Source organism: Equus przewalskii, chromosome 9 (assembly GCF_037783145.1).
Source record: "Equus przewalskii isolate Varuska chromosome 9, EquPr2, whole genome shotgun sequence".
Classification (NCBI taxonomy): Eukaryota; Metazoa; Chordata; class Mammalia; order Perissodactyla; family Equidae; genus Equus; species Equus przewalskii.
This window is the reverse complement of record NC_091839.1, coordinates 16,367,573-16,393,277: the sequence shown is the minus strand read 5'-3', so window position 1 is coordinate 16,393,277 and position 25,705 is coordinate 16,367,573. Positions and strand designations below refer to the sequence as shown.

Here is a 25,705-nt window from a genome sequence, read left to right as displayed (position 1 = left end):
GACTCTTAGAGCCCCTGGCGTGGCTGGAGCCGGGGCGTCCATCCTGCCGGAAGCTGGGGGTGACAGCTGGGCAGGGGTGATAGGGAGCGGGAGGGAAGGGGCGAGAGGGTTGTGGTCACTGAAGGATACGGGGATGGAGAGGGGAAGTCTGCGGCTGCCCACTGGTCCAGCCCTGGGAGTCGGCAGCATCCCCCGCTGGCCCAGGATGGGACATGACATCTGCATGGGCTCTCTCCTTGTTGCGAAGAGGGCTGTGGGATAGGCAGCTGGCCACGGTCGGCCACGAGGCCTGTGAAGCCGGTGTCCCCCCATTATACAGAAGAGGAAACTGAGATACACTGCCTGCGTCCTTGCCTGGGACCATCACACAGCAGCAAGCTGCTCGAGCTGGGACACGAACCCGAGTCAGAGGGAGGGAGCCCCCGAGTTTGTAATCTCTACACTGAAAAGTCAGGGGTGTCTGAGAGGCTCCCCTGGGTCCCTTCTGGCCCTTAGGGGCAGGGAGGCTGCCTGGGAAGCTGTGGGCTCAGTGGCAATGAGGACCAGCTGTGCTGGCAGCTGGGACATGCAGGCTGACCACGCTGGCCAGAGGGTGGCGGGGGTGTGTTTGGGGTGGGGTGGGAGAGATCAATGTGACAGCAGTGTTAGAGCCCTGGACGGCTGGCTGTAGCCAAAATATTATTCCTGGAGGTCAAGGTCACCAGAGCTTGACCGGGGGCCTGGGAGTGCTGGAGCAAGAGGCGAGAGGGTGGGTGGGAGGGCACTTCCCTTTGATGCTGAGCCCTGGAAGTCCCAGGGCCTGTCCCCTACCGCCTCAGTCCCTCCTCCCCCACGCCCCCTTCCCCGGGCTCTGCCCAGTGAGCGTGGGAGCTGGGAGCCTGAGGACGGGCTCCAGGGACTGGCGTTTTTCCTCTGGCCCGGCCACCTCCTTCCCCAGCCTTCTGGAAGGAGTGAATTGTGTTTAGGGAACAGAAATCTTGGTAGTGCCTGGAAATACTACATCAGGGAGGAATTTCCTGGTCATTTCTCAATCCCTGGGCAATGTCCTAACCCCGGGGCCTGGAGCCCAGAATAGATCCCAGGGACCACCCCCAGAAGGATTGCACACTGGTCAGCTGTGCCCCTCAGGTCCCATCCTGGCCCCCACTGGTGAGCTCTGGAGTCCGAGTGATGACTCAGGGGTCCCGGGGCCACTGGGAGCCGCTGGGAAGGCAGAAGGGCAGAGACTGGTGTTGGGAGGAGACAGGTGGCTCGGAGATGGGGACCGGGAGAGGACGCAGGGAGAGGAGGCAGAAGCCAGGAGGGCTGGAGATGGATGTCCTGGGCAGGGGGTACGGAGGGAGCGTGCCAGGGAAGGCGGGAGGGAGCGCAGGGGGCCTCTGGAGAAAGCAGGGGGAGGGAGGGCGGGGCAGAGAGGAAATGAAAAAGCTGGGGCTTGCAGGCAAGATGAGTAGGGAGGGAAGAGGGGGGGAAGTAGGGAGAAGCTGACACACGAGACGAGACGGACACAAGACAGGAGACCTGGGAGCGAGGGGACACAGGAGGGACTGAGAGAGACTGCAGAGGTGTGGTGAGGAGGGCCTGGGAAAGCAGGGATGCGGAGAAGGGGCTAGAGGGCTGTGGGGGGGGGGGGTGGTGGACAAGGGAGGCACAGAGACAGGCAGAGAGCAAGAGACAGAGACAGAGAAGGAAAGAACTAGGAGGCAGAGAGGGAAGGACGAGGCAGAGAGGCAGACAGAGGGACGGAAACAGACAGGAAGACAGAAGGGAGAGAAATATCAGACAGACAGACGCACACGCGCAAGGAGAACTGCCGAGTGACGGAGAAATCCCCAGGTGCCGGGAGGACACGGTGGCGCGGGACGTCTGAGCTGGCCGCAGACCCGGCTCGCCCTCATCCCCCAGCCCCCACCTCCCACCCCTGGGACCCCTCCAGTCCAAGCCGGCAGACGGAGGCCGGGATGGCGGATTCGTGCCGGAACCTCACCTACGTGCGGGACTCCGTGGGCCCGGCCACCAGCACCCTGATGTTCGTGGCAGGCGTGGTGGGCAACGGGCTGGCGCTGGGCATCCTGGGGACGCGGCGGCGGTCGCGGCCCTCGGCCTTCGCCGTGCTGGTCACGGGGCTGGCGGTCACTGACCTGCTGGGCACGTGCTTCCTGAGCCCGGCCGTGTTCGTGGCCTACGCGCGCAACAGCTCGCTGCTGGGCCTGGCCCGGGGCCGCCCGGCGCTCTGCGATGCCTTCGCCTTCGCCATGACTTTCTTCGGCCTGGCCTCCACGCTGCTGCTCTGCGCCATGGCCGTGGAGCGCTGCCTGGCGCTCAGCCACCCCTACCTCTACGCGCAGCTGGACGCGCCGCGCTGCGCCCGCCTGGCGCTCCCGGCCATCTACGCCTTCTGCACCCTCTTCTGCGCGCTGCCCCTGCTGGGCCTGGGCCAGCACCAGCAGTACTGCCCGGGCAGCTGGTGCTTCATCCGCATGCGCTCCGCCGAGCCGGGCGGCTGCGCCTTCTCGCTGGCCTACGCCAGCCTGGTGGCCCTGCTGGTGGCTGCCATCGTCCTCTGCAACGGCTCCGTCACCCTCAGCCTCTGCCGCATGTACCGCCAGCAGAGGCGCCACCAGGGCTCGCTGGTCCCCGGGCCCCGGGGGGGCGAGGACGAGGTGGACCACCTGATTCTGCTGGCGCTCATGACGGGCATCATGACCGTGTGCTCCCTGCCTCTCACGGTGAGTCCCCTCTGCCTCTGGGGTGGGCTGCAGGGAGAGGGTGGTGCCTGGCTCTGTGCTCCCTCAGTTGTGCCCATTTCACGGATGGGAAAACTGAGACTCAAAGAGGTCAGTGGCATTGTCCACGGTCAAGCGGCTCCTGACTTTCTGGAAAGCCTCTCCCCGTTTGCTTCTGCCCTGTTTGATTCCTCCTGATCCCTTGTCTTCCCCCTTCCACATCTCCAGCGTACCCCTCTGCAATTGAACGCACCCCCAACCTTCCTCTGCCCCTGTACTGATCAGATCCACCATCCATTAAGCACTTGCTCTATGCCCGCCCTGTGCTCAGATCATCTTCACAATTACCTTATGCATCCATTCCACAAGCATTTAGCAAGACACAGACAAAGCCGGGTCCTGTCACCATTTTACAGACGAGGGGCGATGTCTCTTGCCCACGACCACACAGAACCAGGTCTGGCCCCCGGGCTCCCGATTCTCAAGTCTCATCTCCCGGCCATGGTGTTCCCCACTTCCCCACCAGCCCCACCCGCCATCTGCTCTCGGAATCTCCCGGCCTCGCCCCCTGCCTGCAGAAGCTCCCCCCCTGCTTTTCCCAAATCGCAGCTGGGCAGACCCTGCTACTGCGGCATCGAGTTACCCCACCCACACTCTGGGCCTCAGTTTCCCTTTCCGTAAGATGCAAGCTCTGGGCTAGATTTGAGGGTGGTCAAACCTTTTGGGGGTTACGGATGACTCAGAGGCTGAAAGTGGTGAAGAGACACAGGCACAGCCCTGGGCCCCACCCACATGGCCCCTATCTCTCATCCACTTGCCTCTGCTGGCGGGGTTTTCTGGTGCTTTCTCTCCCTCTGTTTCCCGGAGGTATTTGTTACTTAGTTTTCATCTCATTTCCTTCCCCTTCTGCCAGGCCACCCCTCCCTCATTCCTGCACATGAGCGAGTGGGAGGAGGGGGGCTGGGGTGGGGTGTGTGGGGGGATGGGTACTCCTTGACACCCTCACCCTGCCCCCAGATCCGCGGCTTCACCCAGGCCATCGCCCCAGACAGCAGTGAGATGGGGGACCTCCTCGCCTTCCGTTTCAACGCCTTCAACCCCATCCTGGACCCCTGGGTCTTCATCCTTTTCCGCAAGGCCATCTTTCAGCGCCTCAGGCTCTGGTTCTGCTGTCTGTGCCCCAGGCCTGCCCACGGCGACTCGCAGATGCCCCTCTCCCGGCCGGCCTCAGGGAGGAAGGACTCAAGGGCCCCCCCTGCTCTCGGAGAGAAGGAGGGGAGCTGGGTGCCGCTGTCAGTCTGGGGCGAGGGTCAGGGGGCGCCCTTGCCTCCTGCACAGGGATCTGACAGCACCGTGGGAACGCGGTCCAAAGTGGGGACCGCGGCTGCCTGCTCCGTCTGCTGACATCTGCCCCCGATCTCCGGCCCTGTCTTCCGGGAGCCTGAGCCGGATCATTAGGGGCACGGCCGAGGCTGTGGGCGGGCCAGCGAGAGATGAATCTTCTGCCCTCGCCTGCCAGAACCCTGACCCCCTGAATACAGGGGGCGACTTGCTGCTATTTCTCTTCCTTCTGGGTGGCCGTCGGAGGCTCTGGGAGGAGAAGGAGGGAGAGAGGAAAGGTTTATCCTGGAGCACAGACAGAACAGTTCTCTCAAAATAGCCAGTGGGCCGGCCGGCCTGGTCTGGCCCTGGCTGCCCATCCATCTCACTGCCTAAATATTTGGAAGGCGGAAAAGTTCCCAGCGGCTTCTGTGCACTCAGGTCTGCTCCGGTTAAGGTTCCGGCTCCGATGCTCATGCATTCAGGGTGCCCCGGCTGCCCATCCCAAATCCCCAGGGGCCCTGCCCTCTCCCGGGCCACTCCAAGAGCCACTGTCTCTTGACCTCATAGGAGCCAGGGATCCTTGGAGAAGCTCCCTGCTTCCCCTTGCTTCTGACTCTCCATCAGACCTGGGAGCCCTGGCCCCCCCAGGGGAGGTGGGAGGATGCGGAGACTCCTGCGCTGTGGGTGACACCGCTGGACACGTGTCGGCGAAACTGCACGGCTTGGTGGGTTGCAGGATGAGGCCTGTGGGCACAAGGGTGCTGGGGCAGATGGATAAGGTGGAGGGCCAAGGGCTGGGAGGTATGGATTCTGGGGACCATGAAGAGCACAGCGGTAAGTCCTGTGTCTGTGCCTGAATCCATAGCTGCCCCCTTCTAGAGCCTGACCTCACCTCTGGAGTCCTTGGAGCCCTTACAGAAATTTCATTCATTCAACAAATGGGGGCGGGGGGGGCTGACTCTGCCTGGTGTTGCAGACACAGACCAATCTCTGCCCAGCCCTGGACTCTGCTGGGTGATTTCCAGCCTTCCGCCGCTCCTCCCTTCTTGTTCTCATCCCCGGCTGCTCAGGAGTGAGCAGAGCAGCAGGAAGGGAAGTGGGGTGAAAAGCTCCCCCCACCCCGGCCAGCCCCAGTTCTCCAGAATCAAGGGTGTTCGGGAATGAGCCAACTGGCATGAAGGGAAGTGTTGCTCAGGGGGGTGGCAGAGTGACTAGGAAAGCCGCCTCTTGTCCCCTGCCAGCCCCAGTTCCCCTTTCTCACATGCTCCTGGGTTGAAACAATAAATCCCCACCAGGGTGTTGGGGGGTAGGCGAGGTGCGGGCCTCCCGTAAAGATAGTCGTGGCGAACTTCAGCGAGGTGCACCCTCGCACTCCAGCCTACTGTTATGAGAGCCTTTCTGGGAGGCTGGTGTCCAGGTTCAGAGAGGGCAATCACCGGCCCCAGACCACGCAGCCAGAGAAAGCACAGTCTCAGGGTGGAGCTGATCCACCTGTCCTTAGAGCCCAGCTCACTTGTCCGGCTGGTGACTTCGCCTCCCTGGCCCTCAGCGTCCTTTGACATAGAACGGCCATCAGAATCTAGTATTTAGTTTACGGGGCTGTACTGCGGATTATAGGATTCGCTCTGAAAAGCAGTTTAGCACAGGGCTTGGAATAAAGCCCCCAATAAATGCTACTGTTATTGACGTCGATGTTGTTTCTATTGTTGCCTCTGGCTCTCTGGGCAAAAGTGGTTTGAAAAAAAGCAATGCTTTGCTCCTTTGTTTCGACTTTTTTTTTCAGTCTCTATGATTCAAATCATGGTAAAGAATAAGGGGCGTCTGGAAGAGTTAAAATAGGTCAAGATGACGGCTTCCTGTGGACGGGGTTTCCTTCCGGGGTGAGGAAAATGTTCTGGAACTAGATGGTGGTGGTGGTTGCCCAGCCTCCAGGATGTACTAAATGTCTCTGAACTGCACACTTGCAAATGGTTCAAATGGTACATTTCGTGTTATGGGTATTTCACCACAATAATAAAAAACCCCATGTAATACTGAAAAAGAAACTGAGGGTGCGTAGACACTGTTATGGCAGTCGCGACAGTCATCTGTTGGTTGAATTTAATAATGAAAAAGTTGACTTGTACAAAAATAGGTCAAGAAACACCAGGTGGGGTCTGGCCTTGGTCACCAAACCTGGCCTGGCCTCCATGGGAACCCAATCCTGGGGGTGGGGGGGTGAGGGGCTGCAGAGGGGCGTTTCTGGCTGGTGCCACGAGAGGGGGGCCTGCCTGTCCAGGCGAGACCCCCAAACAGGGTGCTCACCTCCTCTCTCTCTGTCTGCCCCCTCAGGGGGTCAGTTCTGTCCATCTGGCCTCTTAGGTGTCATTCACTAAATGCTGGGCGGGGCTGGGCATCGGAGCCCCCAGCCTCCTCGCCCGAGGTGGGTGCTATGTCAGACCCATTCTTCAGATGCGGGTTAAGGGGAGGAGAGGATTAAGCGCTGCAGCGGGTTTGCTGCTGGCTCTGACCCGGCAGGCCTAACATCTCAGGGATCCACCCCCTCCTCTGTGGCCCACTGTTGTCTCAGATCCCCCCCACCTCCGGCCTGGATGTCCACACTGCCTGCCAGGTCAGGGGTTTTCAAACAACTCCTGCCTCATCCGCCCACAGCCACTCTGGGACGATGTGGCAGCTGCTCCCTAGCTGGTGTCCTGCCTCCTGATGCTCCGTGTGTCCTCTCTGCTGCTGGCTGCCGCAGTCCTGTCTGGAAGGCTCTGTCCGGGCTGTGACCCCCTTGCCTGCGAAGCTCGAAGGGCTCCGGCTGCCTGGAGCCCCAGGGTCGACTCCCACGCTCTCTGCTCAGCCCCGGCAGACACTGAGGTTTCCCCAAAGAGCCCGTGACCTCTTGGGCCTCCACCTCCCGGCTTGCTGAGCTCACTCTTCCCGGAACAGCGTTTCCCCTTCTCCATTCCCCAAACACTTGTGCCCTTTAAGGTCCTGCTTAGACTACCCCTCCTCCTTGGAGCCGGAACGGCTCCTCTCAGGCCCGGAGATGGCACTCGCTGCAGCCCGCCTCGCAGACATTTGTCCATTCATCCAGCAGGCTCGTCCTGGGGGCTTTCTGTATGTCAGGGCTTGTCCCTGCGACACTGGGGACATGCCAGTGACAGAGACAGCCCTGGCCCTGCTCTCCTGGGGCTCACAGTCCAGAGTCGGCAGGGCTCGGGGTCAGGGAGGGGGAAGGCTAGGGGACATCCAGGAGGGCTTCATGGAGGAGGGGATGGCTGAGCCTGGGGATTGGAAGAAAGGGAGCTAAGTAAGGCGGAGTGTTCTGACTTGGGACTCTAATGCCTCCTTTCTTCGGCCTCTTGTTCATTCATTAATTCAGGATACATTCTCTTGAACCTGCTCTGGGCCCAAGGCTGCCCTCTGCCCACTGAGGGTGTAGCAACGACGGACACCGCCTTGGCCCTACCTCGCTCGCGATCCAGTGGGTGACAATTTAATCGTCACAGAAATAAGTACTACAATAAGCCGCAAAATACAAAATTACAAGCTGTGAGATGTCCCGAGAGAGCACAGTGTGGGGATCTGAGAATGTATACGAGACCTGTCCTCGTTGGGGCCGGGGGTCGAGGAGGGACATGCGAGGATGGGTCTGACTTCAAGGAGATGTCATTCCTTTTTAACTTCACTTCTTTCTCCCTTTCTGTATTCCTGCCACTGGGCCTGGCCACCGGCGGGATTTGAGCACACGTTCACACCGGGGCTGGTCCCGAGTCGCAGCTCTCCAGGGCCTTCTGTAGTCACTGCCCCACCTGCTGGTCACACTGGGAGTGACATTGAGAAGCGGCGGCCACTCTTGGGGAAGCGAGGGAAGCTGGACGTCCCTCATGCAGGCCCCGATGGGCACCCCGGTGTGTCCCTTGCCCAGTCACCTTCGTAGGACAGGCTTTGAGCTGGCTCAGCAGGTCTGAGAGCCTGACCTGGGCCTGGCGCCCACCGCGAGCATCTCTCTGCCTTGGAGTCGGCTCCCCTCAGCCTGCCCCGCGTCCATTAGAGGCTCAGAGAGCCATCTATGTGTCTTTGATTAATAAAGAATGGGAAAGGGAAGTCATGATTATTTAATAATGCAGCCTGTCTGGGAGTAACAGTCTTTCAAAACCGAGGGCCCGAGGGGGAACATAATGACGGGCAGCGGAGAATGCAGGTGGCGCGAGGCGGCGGTTAAAAGCCTGGGCGCTTGGGATGCGACTGATCTGGGGTTTGGAGCCCCAACTCAGCCACTTCCGAGAAGTGCGGCGCGAGAGGCTTTTCCTGACCCGGGCCTCCAGTCCCTTCCTGTCACATCTTGGTAGTAATGGATCTCATGCCCATATGCCCGCGGCAGAGCGTGCACGCCATATGTAGGTGCTGAACGTCATTCTCGCTCATCCGGCCTGGACGAGAATTAAATGTCTAGAAAGAGTGCTTGGCGCAACCCTCAGATGTGGATATTTTTAGGACCCTCCTTCCCTAGATCATCATTATTGTCCATTTTGCAGACTGGTAAACTGAGGCGTGGAGAAGTGAAGTCACTTGGGTGGACCCTGTGGCTTCATGAGCGCACAGACTCCCTGCAGGCAGTGGTCGTGCTGGGCTGGGAGCCCATTCCGTGGGTCCCTCCAGCCTGTCTTCCTCTCAACTACGAGGCCAGAATTTTCCCTGGGTCTCCTGGCTGCTAAGAGGGCAGCTCCCATCTCAGATCCCGCCACGCTGACCCCAGCCTCCGCCTAGCCTTCCCACTGCTCTGTCTCGGGCCTGCCTCAAGTCAGGGTTTTTAAAAAATGACCATTGACTCCAAAGCCGGGCAGCTGAGAGCACAGACGCCTTGGGGTCAGAGCTGGCTCAAATTCCAGCTCCGCCACTTTCTACTTGATGACCTTGGAGCGGTGTCTTCACTTCTCTGGCCTCAGTTTCCTAGCATCCAGCCCAAATGGCTGCTTGCAGGATTCAACGAGATCACGAAGGCAGAGCTTAGAAGCGGCTGTGGAGCAGGAAGCCCCCAGTGAAGACCGGCTGACGCTCACCGGGCACTCAGCCAGCCACGGCAGGGACACGCTGGAGCTGGTGGGCAACCCAGACCCTGAGCTCTTTGCCATTACACTCGACCGTCTTTGCCAAATGCCAAGCCACAACCAGACGGCAGAAAAAGGGGGCACCAAAGCTGGGGCTCTGGCAGGCTTCTCCATCCTTCCCAAGGCCAGGCGAAGAGGAGCGGGAGGAAGCTTTTATTCTGAACCCTCTCCCTGACTCCTGCCCAGGCCCTGTGGCGGAGTGAGAGCAGCTCGAAGTTGGATGTCTGCTCTCCATTCCTTCCCCTCGGAAAGGGAGCCGGTGGGATTCCTAGTCGGGGTGGGGCACGTGCATTCTGGGAAAAGCCCCCAAGGCCTTTGGTCCTCCCATGCCCACTTCCGGGAGGGAAGCTATGGAGCTTTCTGGAGTTTGCAATTGTTTCAGGCATTTGGTTTCAAATCCCCCTAGGTCCTGCGGCCTGTCCTGGAGTTGACTGACGCTGCGTGAGCTCAGGACCACACGGGACACTCCGGCCGCCTGATGGACAGTGACTCACTGGGGAAGGCCGTCCCTTCCCCAGAGCACGCTGTGGAGAATCCCCAGCCCGGCCTGGGCCCCGGGGGCTGCCCCTGCCTTCTTGCTCTTCCCTTGGACGGCACCCTTCCTTCCCCGGTGGGGCCAGGTGACTGCACGCCTTTCAGGTCTCAGTTCAATACTGCCTCCGCCTAACTGGGATGCCCTCGTGGCAGCTGGACCGGCCTGGGGCCTTCTCAGTTCTTGTCTCCCGTCATCCCTGGACTGACACAAGCCCTCCCAAAGGTGGGGTGCTCTCCCACACACACCTACGGCCAGCACTGAGCTGACTGCCCTCACTGCCGGGACGCACGCTGCCCTCAACACCCATGCCATCTGGCTGCGATCGGAACCTGGCCCAGGTCCCTAAGTGGCTGCTGTGACGAGGACTAGTCTTTCGAGCGAGCACGGACCACAGCCTCTTCTGGGCAGGGCCGCGGGACCCATGCAGGGTGCAGGCCCAGAAACCGAGGCAAGAGGGGAAGAGCCGAGTCAGGTAGTCACTGTATTTTATTGGAAAACATTGATATATATTTTTCTTCACAGCTTGAACACAATATTGCCCGGTTTTTTTTAAAAAAAAAACACAAACCCAAAACCGAAACACTCCAAAAATGTCCACAGCCTCATGCCTACCTGCCCTTACCCTCAGCTCTTGGCCGGGTCTCCCACCAGGCCCTCCCCACTTCCCCTCCCCTGAGTCTGGGTGCCAGAGCGGGGATGGGGAGAGACTCTCCAAGCTGGGCAGGTCCCAGGAAAAGCCACTTGATCAACCTGGGTTGGGGGGGAGGGGGCAGATGAACGGAAAAAGGACACAAAATCCAGATGACCGAACTGCCCACATTGACTTACTTGTCCCAGAGGCGAAGGTCAGAAGCAAGGTCACGGATCATGCTCTCCGCTGGGGAGCGTGGGGGCAGGCAGGCGGGCGAGGGCAGAGGCGGGGAGAGGACAGCACAGATGGAGGGAGCCAGCCGAGTCACCACAGAGAAGCGGGAGGGGCCGGCGACCAGGACAGAGCTGCCCCCGGTTGCCGGTGCTCCGGGCAGCCAGCCGCCAAGCTTGTTTTATTGCAGGTATGTTCTCCCGAGCGCGTGGTGGGGCGCATCTTCCCTCTCCCCACCCTTCAGCTAGCCTGGCAAGGTTTCGGACAAAATGCAAGTTTTAAGGGGCATAAAAAAACCCAAAAGGATAACCAGGACATTACAAAGCAGCTGTCTCCACATGTGTCCCCACGAGGGGACCTCAATGTGGGGGGGCAGGTGCATCGCGAGGGAGTGGCCCGGGATGTTAGCACCAGGTATTCACAGCCCAGCTTACAAAGATGCTTCAAGAATGCGGGCGCGGACAATTTGCAGAGTGGCCAACTGAGCAGTGCGCCCAGCCCGACCTCAGGAAGCCAATCCGGTGGTTTCAGAATGGCAGCCAAGGGGATCCGAGTGTGGTCCACTCCGTCTGTCCCCTGGTGGCTGCCTCCGCAAGCGGTAACAATGCCAGCTTCCAAGACTCCCTGGCCTCTCGACCCGCTCCTGGGCCACATCCAGTTAACACCACAACTCCTCAATCCCCCTCAGTGCTTCTGGAAGCCTCGCTGGGCACGCCTGCCCCCAAAGGCCGCTGGGATTTGCACATGGACTCATAGGGCTGGTTGCATGCAACAGTGAAAGGCATGCTCTTCCGCCTGGGGGAGGGCCTCGGCACCCCCCGCAGGTCCAGGGACAGGGCTGGCAGCCACCCCAGCACCCAACGTAAGATGACAAACGGGAGGAAATAAACGGAAACGGAGGAGAGCCACCCGGGCTGGAGGAGGAGGGCAGAGGCTCCCCTGAGGGGGACGGGGGCTCCTTGTGTGAATGCCTCAGGCCTGGAAGATGCGATGGAAGGGGCAGGGCAGAGGAAGAGAAGAGGGTGTGGGAGGAGACTCCGGGAGGGAGAAGAAAGAGCAGTCATGCAGCTTGGGACACATCTTTTGTTGCTTTATCAGATTCTCAGTCAATCAGTTGGTGTTTGCTAGAACCGGGGTACGCAGGGGAGTATGGAAGAGACAGTGCGCGCGCGAGAAGAAAGAGATCGAGAGAACGGGCATCGCCAGCTGCCCGGGGCCTTCACTTGGCGGTCATCATCTGTACAAACTCTGTGAAGTCAAAAGAGAGGGAGGAGGTCAGCGGGGGAGCAGGGCCGAGCCAAGGGCGGCCCTCCCCCGCACGGGGATCAGGGGCCGGCTCCGGGGACAGGGCCGGGCGTCGACTCACCTTCATAATTGACCTGGCCGTCTCCGTCGATGTCAGCCTCTCTGATCATCTCGTCCACTTCCTCGTCGGTCAGCTTCTCCCCCAGGTTCGTCATCACGTGGCGCAGCTCTGCGGCGCTGATGTAGCCATTGCCGTCCTGGGTGTTGGGGGACAAAGGCTTGAGCTCACGGTCTTCACCTCGCTCTTCCCCGGGGACAGTGGGACAAAGGCAGCAAGGCAGGGACTGTCGGTCACCCCACTGGGCAGCAGAAGGGGGGTTCCTCTGGTTGTAGAGCGAGTGGCCTTGGGGCTGGCATGGGGACCCGGGCCTCCGGGAAGTGGTGACTCAGTGGCTCTGGCTGCGGTGGGCGTCCTGGGGCCCCCAGACTCTGTGTCTCTGCCAGAGTCCCAGCGCCACCCTGGGAAAGGGCTGCTTACCTTGTCAAAGACACGGAAGGCCTCTCGGATCTCCTCCTCGCTGTCCGTGTCCTTCATCTTCCTGGCCATCATGGTCAGGAACTCCGGGAAGTCGATGGTGCCGTTCCCTGGAGAGCCGGGGAGGGAGCAGGGAATGCTCTTGGCCTGGGCTCCGGGAGACAACCCCAGAGCCCCGGGACAGGAGGGCCTGGCTCATTCATCGCCCCAAAGAGGGCTTCCCGGAGGCACCAGGGGTGAGCAAGAGCGGGGCGGCCCACCCACCCCGCAGGGCTCACCATCCGCGTCCACCTCGTTGATCATGTCCTGCAGCTCTGCTTCAGTGGGGTTCTGTCCTAAGGATCTCATCACTGTCCCCAGCTCCTTGGTGGTGATCGTGCCGTCTCCATCCTTGTCAAAGAGGGAGAAGGCCTCCTTGAACTCTGGGGGAAGAAAGGAAATGAGTCAGAGGTCGAGGACCACAAGGACATCCTGACCTCGGAATGCGGGACTCCCTCCTGGAGGGGGGCCGAGGGAGTCAGCGCCCCCAAGAGAAACCAGAGCGAGACTTTAGTTCCAGTGCAGGCCTTTGGCCTTGGTGCTCAGGGCAGACCTGGTCCTGCCTTTGGTCGACAGTTATGAGCACCTCCTCTGTGCTAAGGAAAGCGACCTGTTCAGCCAACCTCGCCCAGTGAGTAAAAATGGGGGAAATACCACTGAGCTGTCAGATAACTCTACATGTCTTTCTGGTCCCTGGCTTCGGCCTCAGACGATGACCTGGACTGATGTCCTGAGTCACAGAGTGGAAGAGGGCCAAGAGAAGTCCCCGTCTGAAGTATGCCAGCCAAGGTCAAGCGGCGGGAAGGGAGGCGAAGGGGAGGCCGCAGAACGCCTTTGGCCGGCACTGTGTCCCTCCCGACTGGCCCTCCCAGCCCAGTTCCCCACGCCCGTGCCACCGGCTTCCAGAGGAGGAGCCGAGCGAGCGGCTGTGCGTGGTGAGGGTGGGGGTGGTCGGCAGCAGAGCGCGGCTGACGGACGGTGCGTGGGGCGGCGGGGGGATGGAGGGAGAGGGGACGGCTGCCAAGCCAGGAGGATGAGGAGCTAGTGGCGCTGAGTGGGCAGGCCACAGCTGGGGACGCATCAGGAGTGGGGAGAGAAGCACGTGGCTCCTGCCCTCCCACTGGGCCCATTTTGGCACCCGGGGCTCCCTACCCCCAAGCCCCCAGAGAACAGATGCCTGGCAGCCTATTCCCAGAGGGTGTGGGCTGGGGTGAGGCGGCGGACAGTTTGCTAATGGGGACGGGGCGGAGAGCGGAGTGTGTGTTTGTGTTACACAAGGGCAGAGAGTTGGGGTATGGGTGGCAGGTGCAGTGGAAGCCACACACACAGCTGACAAGCTGCGCCCCCGAGCCTCTGGGCCCTGGGGACTTGGTAAGAGTCCCCTTGGGGATGCTGGCACCTCCCTGCGCTGAGGCCTTGTTGTTCTCGTGGGGAGGGCGCGGGTCGTACAGATCACTGAACAACAGGGAGGTTCTCTGGCTTGCCTGGGTGGGTCTCCAGAGCCACCTGGGGCCAAGGTTGAGAAGCTCAAAGTGTGGCTGTGTGTTGGCGGGGAGAGGGGAGAGAGAAGGCAAGGCCGCTCCCGCCTCCTCCCCCTCCAGTGGCTGGGCATTCAGTCCTTGTCATGTAGCCCACTGGACCTGACAGCAGAGCGGGGGTGGGCGGCCACTGGGGCCCAGGGGCCCACTCTCCGCATCTTGCCTCCTGCCTACTGTGCGCTGGCGCGTGGCAACGGGGATACAGCGGGAGCTGCTCTCTGTCCTCAGCCAGCCCGGTCTGGGGAGAGCGGGGCACAGATACCACTCAGTCACACAACAGGTCCTGCAGCCGTGACCTTCTGGGCCTTGGGGAGGGCTATAAGTTCGATGGGACCCATCTGTTAGTTTATGGGGAGACAGGTGATCGTTCCTCTGCGCATTTGTTTAGCCAACAAAAATTTACGGAGCATCTACTGTGTTTGAGGCACTGAAGACACAGCGGGGACCACCAAAACCCAAGTCCCCAACTCCAGGAACTCACATCCAGTGACAGGAGACACCGTGGGTAAAGATAGCAGGAGGGAATTTCAGATAGTGAGAGGGGCTATGGAGGAAACACACAGGGGGACGTGATGGAGAGCAGAGGAAGGGGCTCTATCCAAGAGGGAGTCCGGGAAGGCCTCTCCCAGGTGACACTTGAGCTGAGACTGCAAGGATGAGAAGCTGCTGCCCGGGCAAAGCTGGGGGGCCACATTTCTGGCAGAGGAAAAAGCCGGTGTGAGCCCGTGCAGGGAAGTGCAAAGGTGGGAGTGATAAGCCATCTCCGGGGTGGCTCCTAAAGTGGGACAGGAGCTCTGCAGCCCCCAGGGAGGTGGGGCTCACCTTGTGAGCCCACCCTGCAGGAGCTGGGCCAGGCAGCCGGGTCCCCCCTGCAGTCACTGATTCAAAGTGCCCTGGATGCCCCGTGGCCAGGAGAGGACCACAGCCTTTGCCGCGTGGGGAGGTGAAGGCCCGCCTCAGGATGTGGGTGTGGGGGTCCCAGGGCGCTCGTGTGCTCTTACACACAGTTATTCACACTCTGAGCACAGGCACAGGGTGGGGCGATGCAGGGGACACACCAGCTCATCTGTCAGATGGTAATCCTGGCCAGAGGGAGTAAGGTGTAGCTGGGGATGCAGAGGTGGGGGGTGGGGTGGGCGAGCTCACCTGCGATTTGCTCCTCTGTCAGCTGGTCAGCCTGGAAAAGCAGGAAGGAGAGAGTTAGTCACTGGGCTGGCTGGCCACCTGGTCCGCAGGGCATCCTTGCACCTGGGCACGGGCCGGGCATGCCAGAGGCAGCGTCTGGTGCTTCAGGAAGCTGGGGACTGAGGCCTGCCTGATGCAGGGCCCGAGGGGGCTGCCTGGCCCCTGGCCCCAAGGGCTTCGAGTCTCGCCCTGAGCTTTGGAGCCACAGTGGGTGGGGAAAAACGCTGCCGCCGCCGACCCAGCTGCCCTGGCACAGCGTGGGTTCCCGGCTTGTCGTCGGCACTGCCGCTGGGAGCCCCAGGGGCTGAGTGAAGGGAGCAGTTGCCCTGGAGCCCTAATCAAGCTCTAGAAGGCTCCACACTGAAACAGGCCAGTGCTGGGGCAGCGCAGAGGGAAGGTGTCTGGGCTCTTGGCTAGTTTGTGTGTCACCTACTGGGAGGTACTGGGTCCAAGCACAGTGGGCCCAACTGGCCCAAACCCTCACTGGTGGCTCTGAGTTGCTCCGAGTGCCTGAAGGAACCCTGGTTGGGCCATTCTGTCCTGTTTCTTTGGGGCAGGAGGGCACTATGGTGGCAGCAGCAGTGGTGGCAAAGCCTGAAAGACTCAAGGCAGCTTCCCCAGCTGCACTGCAGTTTTTAACCCTTTCCAGCCCTGGCCACTCTGGGGACTGGCCGGTCGGTGGCAGGCAGCCCTTGCTGCATGCGGGGCTTGGGGGTAGGGTAGAGAAGAGGTGACACTAGCTTCTCCCTGCACTGGTGTGCTGGGAATCGGCCAGCCATCTGGGGGAGGAGCGGGGGGGGGGGGGGGGGGCGGGGAAGAATGCCAACATTTCGCTTTTGCCAACAAAAAGATGAATTTTCCCTGGTCTTTGTGAATGCTGCCAGGGAGGCCTCTGTGTCCCTGGACACCGGGGGTCCTGACAACTGCTCCCCCTCCTTTCCCAATTAGGGGAAAGGGGCCCCAAGTCCACAGCAGGGGTCTCGTTTTGAGTCTGAGAGCCCCCCGAATCGATGCAAACTCGTGTGTGTATTTGCATTACTTTACCCAGAGGCTCTAGAGCTCCAGTGGAAGCTGGCAACCCCCACCCCCACCCCGTCCCAAATATGAACTGCTCACATTAGAAATGTCCTTTTTCCTTTTTTTTTTTAAATCTAAGGGAAGGGGAACTTGAGAGAAAGCCCCGCACAGGCAGAACGGGAGGGGAATTCAAGTGATAACGACAGAGGGGAGATGGCTAAGGGAAGGGAGAGAAGGAGAAACACCACACGTGCACATTCTGGAAAAGTCCAGTCTGAAGGGAAGGTGAAGAGGCCGGATGGAGACATGTCTGCATGGCCTTCAAAAGCAAGTCAGGGCTGCTGGGCCCCTAAATGCCAGCCTGGTGGCTCGGGTCCAGGAGCCCCTCGCTCCCCTGCTGCCCTTGGCTCCCAGGGACAAAGAAGCCTGAGGGGATCCCCCAGGCCCTGATACCCGAGGAAGCTGCTGGGGAAAGTGAGAAGACGATGGGCTTCTGGTTACCAAGGCCAGGCAAGGCCGGGGGAGGGGGCGGAGGAGGACCAGAGGGGACAGAAGCCATCTGGGAGGAGGGCTCTCATCCCATCTGCTTTCGTCCTCTCCCCCTGGCCTAGATGGAGGACCTTCCACCCTGACCTCACGGCTCTGCAGGAAGTCCAATCCCCCCACCTTCGGGCAGCCCCATCAGGGGCTGGGCTGGGGGCAAGGAGGCGGGCACAGGTTGCGGAATGCCCAGCAGGGGCTCTGCTGCCCCCCAACCAAGGAGCTGGAAGGTGCAGCAGGCACCGTCACTCTGTTACAGGGCTGCTGCAAAGAGGCGTGGCTCTGCCTGGAGGACCTGTCAGACTCCCTCCCTGTTAGGAGACCCCTGCCCCTGCTTGGGGAAGGCAAGGTCCCAGATCCAAGCTACAGACCTCAAAGCACCACTACTGCCCAGAAACCTGAGCACCCGGGAAGCCACCAGCGCAGGGGACCCCTTCCCACGGCTTCTTCCCTTTCCAGAGCTGAAGATTTTAAGCTTTCACCAAAAACGGTCTCCAAAATAACCCCGCTGCTCGCCTGCTTCCTTATCCCTCATCTAGGGTCCAGCAAGGGGCTGGACAAGAAAAAAAAATCTTGGGGTGGAGGAGGGAAGAGGGTATTATTTCTCGGCCTTGCCCCGGCCCCCAGCCGATGCCAGGGCAGTGTCAGATGAGATCGGAAACCAAGGCCAGGGCCCCTCACCCGGGCCAAGGAGGAGCCACAGAGCTCAGGCCCAAGTCCAAGGCCAGCTACCAGTGACTTGTCCCACCCACACCTTGCTGATTACAAATGGAAAGAGAAACTAGTTGGGGCCAAAGCTCAGGTCCTGTTTGGGGGGTGGGGGGCCTCCTGGCACCTGCCAGGGCTTTAGGGCCCTTTGGGCAAGGTTCCGCTGGGGGAAAGCGGGGTAGCCGCTGGAGGAGCCATCAGGTCTGTGTCAGCAAGTCTGAGATCGGATACACGGCAGTGGCTGCCTGCTCTCCCCAAGCCTTGCCAGGGACGATGGCTGCCTGCGGTTCCGAGGCTGAGCCTGGGGGGGCTGTGGGTGGCAGGGAGTAGCAAAGAACAAGTGTGCTGGTTTTCTGTCAAAGCCCTGGCTGTGGGAATTGACAGAAGCACTCAGTGAAGGCCCCGAACGGGACAAGTGGCCCTTGGGCCGATGAAGGGATCCCTCTGGAGGTCCTCTCTGGTCAAGCTCTGCAGCCCCCACCCCGAGGCCACAGGAACAGGCGCTCGATTGTCGCCGACGCCACACTGTACTGCACTGTCATTTGGCACAAGTGAGGAGATGCAGAGCAGAGCGCGGAGCTGGAGACAAGAAAACCAGCACTCCTGTTTGGGAAAGGCAGCTGTCTTGGTCTGAAAGGGGCAGCGAGGGGGTGAGGTTCTAGGCTTAGAGAGCTGGCTCATTTGATGCACCCCAAACTTTGGTCCCCCACCCCCATTTCATGCGGCTTCAGTGCGCAATAGGGGCCTGAACAACTCCGCCCACCTGCTCCCACTGCCCTGTGCTTGTGGCCCAGCCCCGTTCTTCCTGGGGAAAGGGGACCATATAGCCACTCCCTCTGGCCTCTGCAGCCCACTCCCCATCCAGCCTGGACAGTCTTTGTCCCAGCTTTCCCTGGAGACTTCCAGGGAGCTACCCACATCCACCTCCAAACCTAGGCCCACCTCGGCTGCCATTCATTTTCTCTTCCAACACCCCCCCGAGGCCTCCTTCCATCTCACCTCCCACCACCCAAGCCAAAGTCCTCTCCCACCCCTCACCTTGGAAACCCATCTTCTCATGGACCCAAACACAACACTCCTCCCAACCCCCCCCTCAAATAATGCAACCTCTTTTCCTCATTCAACAGCCTTAACCCCCTAGTAACCCCAGGACCTTTTCTGGCTGCCTCCCAAATCAAGCACGAGGCCCCGTTGCCCCCCACCGACAAGCACCAGTCTCACCATCCCCTTTCAACCACCTGCCTGACCCCAATCATCTTCAGTCACCACAGGCTTCAAGAGCATCTTCTCACGTCCGCTGCCACCCACCCCAGGCTCATCGTCCCCGAAGCTTCCACCTCACCCTCCTTCTTCCTCTGCAATGCTGGTCGTCGCAGAAGCCCCCCTCCACCCTCAAGGGTCTGATCTGCAGAAGTGAGCCCCATCTCTGTGCCCCAGGAGCACCCCTCCCCACCCAGGCCCAGCTACCCACAGCCCCCTCTCGGGAAGGTCCCCAGCAGCCCGGCCTCCCTCCGATCTCCCTTCCCCGTATCCTATCTGGACCCAAAAGCTCCATCGGGACCCAAATCACCCCCTCCCTCGGCCAAGGTTTCTTATTCTGCCCCCCAGGGGTCCAAACACCCCACCCCAGAGACCAAACGCTCCATCCTGCATCCAAAAGCCCTTTTTGGGGTCCAAGCGCCCCCTCTGAAAGTCCAGATGCTCCATCTGGGTTCAAACGTCCCCTCTGAGGGGTCGGGTGCCCATCTGGGGGCCCTAACACCACATCCGGTGCTAAAAGTGGCTTCTGGAAGCCCCCAACCCGCTTTGGGGGTCCAAACGTCCCGCTCTGGGTTTGAAGGCCCCCGACCAGGGAGCAGCAGGGGTCCAGCCGCGCCGGCCGGGGCCCAATCGCCCTCAACCAGGGTCCCCGGGCCGTCTCAGGGGTCCCGTCCCGCCGTGCCCGCCTCGGAGCCCCCAGCCTCGGCCGCCCCCCGGCCTCACTCACCATAGCGAGGCCCGGGGCGTCCGGAGCGCGGAGATCGAGGTTCCTCCGGCGGCGGCAGCAACTGCAGCAGCTCGAGCTCCGCCGCGCGTCCGCGCCTCCACACTCACTGCCCGCAGCGCGCGCCGCCGCCGCCGCCGCCCGCCCCAACGGTCCCCCAACGGCAGCCGCGCGCGCCCCGCCTCGCCGGGCCCCGCCCCGCCCGGCCCGCGCGCCGCCGCACTGCGGCCCCGCGGATCCCTCCGCGCCCCTCGCCGCGCCGACGGGCCCGCGGATGCGCCGCTCCCACGCCGCGCAGCGCCGGGCTGAGCCCGCCGGCCGCGCGCACGCGCGTCCCCGCCGCTGGACTACTTTCCGTCGCCGCGCCCCGCCCCCTGCGTCCGCGGCACTTTCCTCGCCGGCGGAGGTGCACCGCTCGGCGGCGCGTGACGCAGTCCTGTGTGAGCCGCGCCGCTATTGGGCCCCGGGCCGGGCGGAAATGAGAGCGCGGCGCCGATTGGTCCGGCCTTCCCTGCAATGCGTCAAACTGGGGCGAGCCACTGCGTGGTGGCGGTGGGGCCGCCTGCGATGGGTGGCCGCGCGGCGCTGCGCGGCGTAGCAAGGCGAACGGGGAAACCATGTGGCTGTTCGAGAGGCACACACATCGTCTTCGTGGCCAGGGAGTGGTAACAGGGATGGCGGGAGACGCACAAGGACTTGCTCGGCTCTCCCCTCTAACAGATGGAAGATGGTGCAATCCAAAATGCTGGGTCTGGAAGCCCCGCCCCCAGCTGGGCCCACGAGGTGGCGGGGTCTTCAAGGTTCCACCCGTCGGGGCAGGTGTCTACACCTTAAGACGCGCTCCGCAGGTGTGCAGGGCACACCTGTCCCCGCTTCGCTCCTGATCGGCGCAGGGGCCATGAAATTGGGGCCGTCCTAGGACAGCTTCTGGGAACAGGGCGTGCATGCATGCATTCATTCAAGAAGCTTGAATTGGGCGCCTGCTGTATGCAGGGATCTGGGCTGGGCTGGGGAGATCATAGTTCCCCACCATTATCCTGTCATCTCCCAGACCACCTCCCTCTCGTACTCCTTGTTCCATGGTTCCAGCCATAGGAAGAAAAAAAATCCATGTGAAGGTTAGCCCAGACTGTTTGTTCCCTGGAGCTCAGAAAAGCTCCTGTTTAGAATAAGAGCTGATATTTGCTTACGTGCCCCTCTGTCCTCCCCGTGATTGGCTGAGGGATGGGCAAGTAAGTCAAGCTAGGCCAATCATTATGCACCACATGGAACAGAATGTAGCCTAAGCCAATGAGAGTCCTCCTCTGGGTTTTTGGATCTGGAGCTGGTGTGGGGGAGGGGGGTTGGTAGGGGTTGGGGTTGGAGGGGAGGTGGCAAGAAGCGTTTTCCTTTTGGGTAGTGAGGCTGTGAAGGACTAGGTCCAGAGCTGTCTGTGGCCGTTTTCCCACCCCCACCCCCCCCCCGCCCCCATCTCAGGGAAGAAAGTGTTTAGAGGAGGAGAGAATAAAACTGACAGGAGGGAGAAGCAAAGAAGAGATGGAGTGAGGGAGTCCTATTGGACTTCATGTCTCGGCTTCCAGTACCCTGGAGGCCAGCTGCTGCCCATCATACCAGAATTTTGATTACTTGAGCCATCAAAAGTTCCCTTTTATCTCAAGCTAGTTTGAGTTGAATTTCTGTCACTTGCAACCAAAGAATTCCTGATGGATATGAGCTGGGCTAAACTCTGTCTTGGTCATCAGTGCTGGCCCTGGAACAGAGAAGGCCAAGGATGCAGTCAACCTTTATTTGATAAACAAATAAGCAAAAGGAAGTCAGGGCTCGTGCTCTCCCCCTTCTCTTTGTTTCTCAATTTCTACCAGGAAAGATCTTAACTTCTGAATTACTTAGGCTATAAAATAATAAATATGCTACTACTAATGCCTTTGAGCACTTTGTTCCAGGCACCGTTCCAAGCTCTTTGCGTGGATTAGCTCATTTAATTCTTGCTACCTCCCTGTGGGTTTGTCACTTCCATTTTCCGCCTGATGAATCTGTTTTATTGCCAAAGGAATTGGATGAGATCAGAGAGGTAGGAAGGCGTGACCAAGCACAGAGAAGGGAAGTACCTCGCCCGTGGTCACACAGTAGGAGGTAGAATTAGGATTGGAACCTAAGCAATTTGACTGAAAGCCCCGCACTCTTCAGCACCGTTACAGTGGCAGATACTGTATTTGTTTTCCATTATCCATTTTCCCTATCTTTGCCAGTAATAGTATTTAGCAGGACACATTGCCACTCCGAATAAAAACTATATTTCCCAGCCTCCCTTGCAGTTATGGGTGGTTATCTGATTGAATTCTGGCCAAAAAGGGTGGGAACAGAATGATATATGCAGCTTATGGGTATGTTCGTAAAGGGAGGAGACTTGCCCTCCTCCTTCCTGCTGGTGGAACAGCCATCGTGGTGTTGGATGGAGACCGACTGCACATTCTCACTTGGGATCCTGATGATTTCCTGGAGCAGAGTTCACTTTTCCATCCCCAGTGCCAAACTTCTGTTTAAGAGAGAAATAAACTTCTATGTTGCTTAAGCCCCTATTGTTTTGGATCACTTTGTTATAGCAGCCAAACATCTACTTGCCCCACATCTCCAGATACTTGCCTCTCTTTTTGGTTACTGCCTTTGTTTGCGTGGGTCCTGACTCTTGTACCCACTTTAGCGAGGGGACGTGTGGTTCAGGCATAAACCAATCAATATCTCCTACTTCTATACCTCTGATTGGTTCAGAGTCAGCTGTGTGACCTCACTTTTTTGGTTTTTTTGCATGTGTGGGATAATTTTCAATAAAATGCCACAGATCTTAAGTATTCACTTCAGTGAGTTTGACAATTGCCTACACCTGTGTAACCAGCACCCAAGATAAGCTATAGAACGTTTCCATCACCCCAGAAGTTAGCTCCCTGTGGCCCTTTCCAGTCAATTTCTGTCCCCCTCAAGAAACCACCATTCTGGCTTCTGTCATTAGAAATTAGTTTTGCCTGTTCTAGAGTTTTATAGAAATGGAATCCTATAGCATGTATTTTTTTTTTTTTTTTTTGTCTTCAGCTTCTCTTGCTCAGTCAAGAGTTTGGACAACAGAGTCTGATCCTCCCGCTGGAATATAAGCTCATGACGTCTGAACTTCCTGCCTGTTTCGTTCACTGTTGGATTTCTAGGGCCTAAAACAGAGCCAGGAACATAGCAGGCGCTCGGTAAATATTTTTTGAGTGAATAAATAAATATGAGGAGGTGGAATTCTCCTACAATGCTGGTGGGAGTATGTGTTGATACAATCATTTTAGTGAGTGTATCATTTAGGATAGACTAGGTTACAGCGTCGTCATAACTACAGAAAGCTCAGTTTACACAAAGTTTACTTGTCACTCACACAAAGTCCGCTGTGGGTCTTAATTGCTCTGCAGGCCAGTGTCCTCCACATGGTGACTCAGTGACCCCGGCTCTCTCATCTCTCTGAAGGTCCCTATGTTGCCACAGTGGGGGAAGGGAGAGAATGGAGACTCTCTCGGGAAGTTTTGGTTGCCACAGTCTGGAAGTGACATATGTCACTTCTGCTTACTTTTCATTGTCCAGACCAGCTACGTGGTCCCACCTCGCCACTAGGGAGTGGGGAACTGTATTTCTCCATGTGCCCTGGAAGAAGAAACAGGAAACAGAATTTGGCGGCCACACCACGGTCACGGGCAGAGGACCACTGGACAATCTCCGTAGGCAACTTGAACACGCACATTTGCTAAGACCTAGCAATTCTACTCTTAAATATAGCCTCGATCAGTGGCTTTCAAACTCTTTCGAATGACGTTCGCAATAAGAACCACATTTTCCGTCATAACCTAGCCATATCTATATATCTTCTTACAAATATTTCAGAAGCAGAACTTAGCCTTACCAGGTACGAGGCACTCTGTTTTCTTTTCTATTTCATTTCATGTTTCAGAAACGATGCTCGCTCTCATCTACTGATTCCACCAACCTCTAACGGGTTGCAGCTCACAGTTGGAAACGTACTGCCCTAGACAGAACTCTCACGCATGTATATGCACAGAAGACAGGCCCAGGGATTTTTGTCTCTTATCTTCTTGATCTGCAGAAATAATTTTTATCTTTCTTGATATTTATTTAAAAAATGCACAAAGCATTTCCACGGTGCTCAGGACTGTTCTGGTACTTTAGAGCTCTGTTGTTCAATATGGTAGCCACTAACCACACATAGCCATTGATCCCCTGAAATGGGGCTACTGCTGCATATTGAAAATATGGTATTTTGGATATATTGGGTTAGATAAAATAGGTGATTAAAATTACTTTCATCTGTTTTGTTTCACTTTTTTTTTTTTTTTTTGGTGAGGAAGATTGGCCCTGAGCTGACATCTGTAGCCAATTTTCCTCTTTTTGCTTGAGGAAGAGTAGTCCTGAGCTAACATCTGTGCCAATCTTCCTCTATTTTGTATGTGGGATGCTGCCACAGCATGTCTTGATGAGTGGTACATAGGTGCATGCCTGGGATCCGAACCTGTGACCCCTGGGCCGCTGAAGCAGAGCGCACGAACTTAACCACTATGCCACTGGGCTTGCACCCTGTTTCAATTTTTTAATGTGGCTGCGGGAAGATTTAATATTACACATGTGGCTTGTGTTATATTTTTATTGTAAGTAGTGCTCTAAATATATAAATTCATTTAATTCTCATATTCACCCTATGAGGTAGGTACTGTTATCATCTCCGCTCCAAAGATGAAGAAACTGAGGCACAGAGAAGTTAAGTTATTTGCCTAAGGTCATACAGCTAGGAAGGGGTAGAAACAGGACACGAACCAGACAGATTGGTTTTAGATTCCATACTCTTAACTACTGCACTATACTTCCAATCCACGGTAGGTATTTGTCTAAGGTAAGCATTTAAAGCTACGCATTTCCCTCAGAGCACGGCTTTAGCTGCATCCCATGAATTTTGGCATGTTACATCTTTTTTCTATTGAGTTCAAAATATGTTCTAATATCCCTTGTGATTTCTTTGATTGCTAGATTATTTATAAGTGTGCTTAATTTCCCAATATTTGGCGTTTTCCAATATATCTTGCTATTGATTCCTAATTTAATTCCGTTATGATCAGAGAACGTATTCTTCCATCCATTGAAATTTACTGAGACTTGTTTTATGGGCCACTGTATAGTATATATTGGTTCCTATTCTGTGGGCACTTGGAAAGAATATAGTTGTTGTGTGCAGTATTCTATAGATGCCAGTCAGGTCAAACTGGTTGATAGTTTTGCTCAAGTCTTCTATATCTTTTCTTTTTTGAGGAAGGTTAGCCATGAGCTAACATCTGCTGCCAATCCTCCTCTTTTTGCTGAGGAAGACTGGCCCTGAGCTAACATCCGTACCCATCTTCCTCTACTTTATATGTGGGATGCCTGCCACAGCATGGCTTCACAAGCAGTGTGTAGGTCCACACCCAGGTTCCAAACCAGCGAATCCCAGGCCACCGAAGCAGAATGTGTGAACTTAACTGCTGCACCACCAGGGCAGCCCCCTGAGTCTTCTATATCTTTACTGATCTTTTTTGGTTTACTTGTTTTACCAATTACTGAGAGAGTAGTGTCAAATCGCCAACTATAATTGTGGATTTGTCTATTTTCCCCTTTAGATCTGTCAAATTTTGCTTCGTGGGTTTTGAAACTGTTATCTGGTACACACACATTTCTGTTTGTTATGTCTTCCTGATAAACTAACCATTTCATCATTACGAAGTGACCCTCTTTATTTTTGGTAATATTTTTATTCTGAAATCTACTTGGTCTGATCTTAATATAACCACTCTGGATTCTTATACTCTCTGTTTGCATGGTATATCTTTTTCTACCCTTTTACTTTCAATGTGACTCTCTTTTTATATTTAAAACATGTTTTCAGTATGAACCAATATATGGTTGGGTCTTGCTTTTCATCCATCTTGACAATCTCTGTATTTTTTTTTTTAAAGATTTTATTTTTTCCTTTTTCTCCCCAAAGCCCCCCGGTACATAGTTGTGTATTCTTTGTTGTAGGTTCTTCTAGTTGTGGCATGTGGGACGCTGCCTCAGCGTGGTCTGATGAGCAGTGCCATGTCCGCGCCCAGGATTCGAACTGATGAAACACTGGGCCGCCTGCAGCGGAGCGCACGAACTTAACCACTCGGCCACGGGGCCAGCCCAACAATCTCTGTATTTTAATTGGAATGTTTAGCCCACTTACGTTTAATGTGCTAAATCATATGGTTTGGTTGAAGTTTGCCATCTTGCTGTTTGCTTCCTGTTTGATCCATCTGCAATTTGTTCCTCTTTTCTTGT

The 25,705-nt window shown here is 57.6% G+C and overlaps 2 protein-coding genes across 2 annotated transcripts; one reads left to right on the top strand and one right to left on the bottom strand.

The window, feature by feature from the left end:
• The first annotated feature begins 1,475 nt into the window (after positions 1 to 1,475).
• Positions 1,476 to 5,735, top strand: PTGIR (prostaglandin I2 receptor). Its single transcript, XM_070633053.1, has 2 exons — positions 1,476 to 2,729; positions 3,744 to 5,735. Exons 1-2 carry the CDS (start codon positions 1,962 to 1,964, stop codon positions 4,128 to 4,130), a joined length of 1,155 nt encoding a protein of 384 aa, XP_070489154.1. The 5' UTR covers positions 1,476 to 1,961; the 3' UTR covers positions 4,131 to 5,735.
• A 4,416-nt stretch (positions 5,736 to 10,151) lies between these two features.
• CALM3 (calmodulin 3) lies at positions 10,152 to 19,539 on the bottom strand. Its single transcript, XM_070633052.1, has 6 exons — positions 19,340 to 19,539; positions 15,049 to 15,079; positions 12,604 to 12,747; positions 12,329 to 12,435; positions 11,912 to 12,047; positions 10,152 to 11,793 (listed from the first exon to the last, which is right to left on the bottom strand). The coding sequence occupies exons 1-6, from the start codon at positions 19,340 to 19,342 to the stop codon at positions 11,765 to 11,767; spliced, it is 450 nt and encodes a 149-aa protein (XP_070489153.1). The 5' UTR covers positions 19,343 to 19,539; the 3' UTR covers positions 10,152 to 11,764.
• Between the last annotated feature and the right edge of the window lie 6,166 nt (positions 19,540 to 25,705).

What these genes read in the sequence shown, in the direction of transcription:
- PTGIR (XM_070633053.1), top strand. Translation starts at nt 1,962, where the DNA reads ATGGCGGATTCGTGCCGGAACCTCACCTACGTGCGGGACTCCGTGGGC. An exon ending in TGTGCTCCCTGCCTCTCACG is followed by an intron (nt 2,730 to 3,743) that starts GTGAGTCCCCTC and finishes CCCTGCCCCCAG; the next exon opens with ATCCGCGGCTTCACCCAGGC.
- CALM3 (XM_070633052.1), bottom strand. An exon ending in CCTTCCGTGTCTTTGACAAG is followed by an intron (nt 12,048 to 12,328) that starts GTAAGCAGCCCT and finishes CCCAACACCCAG; the next exon opens with GACGGCAATGGCTACATCAG. An exon ending in CGGCCAGGTCAATTATGAAG is followed by an intron (nt 11,794 to 11,911) that starts GTGAGTCGACGC and finishes TTGACTTCACAG; the next exon opens with AGTTTGTACAGATGATGACC.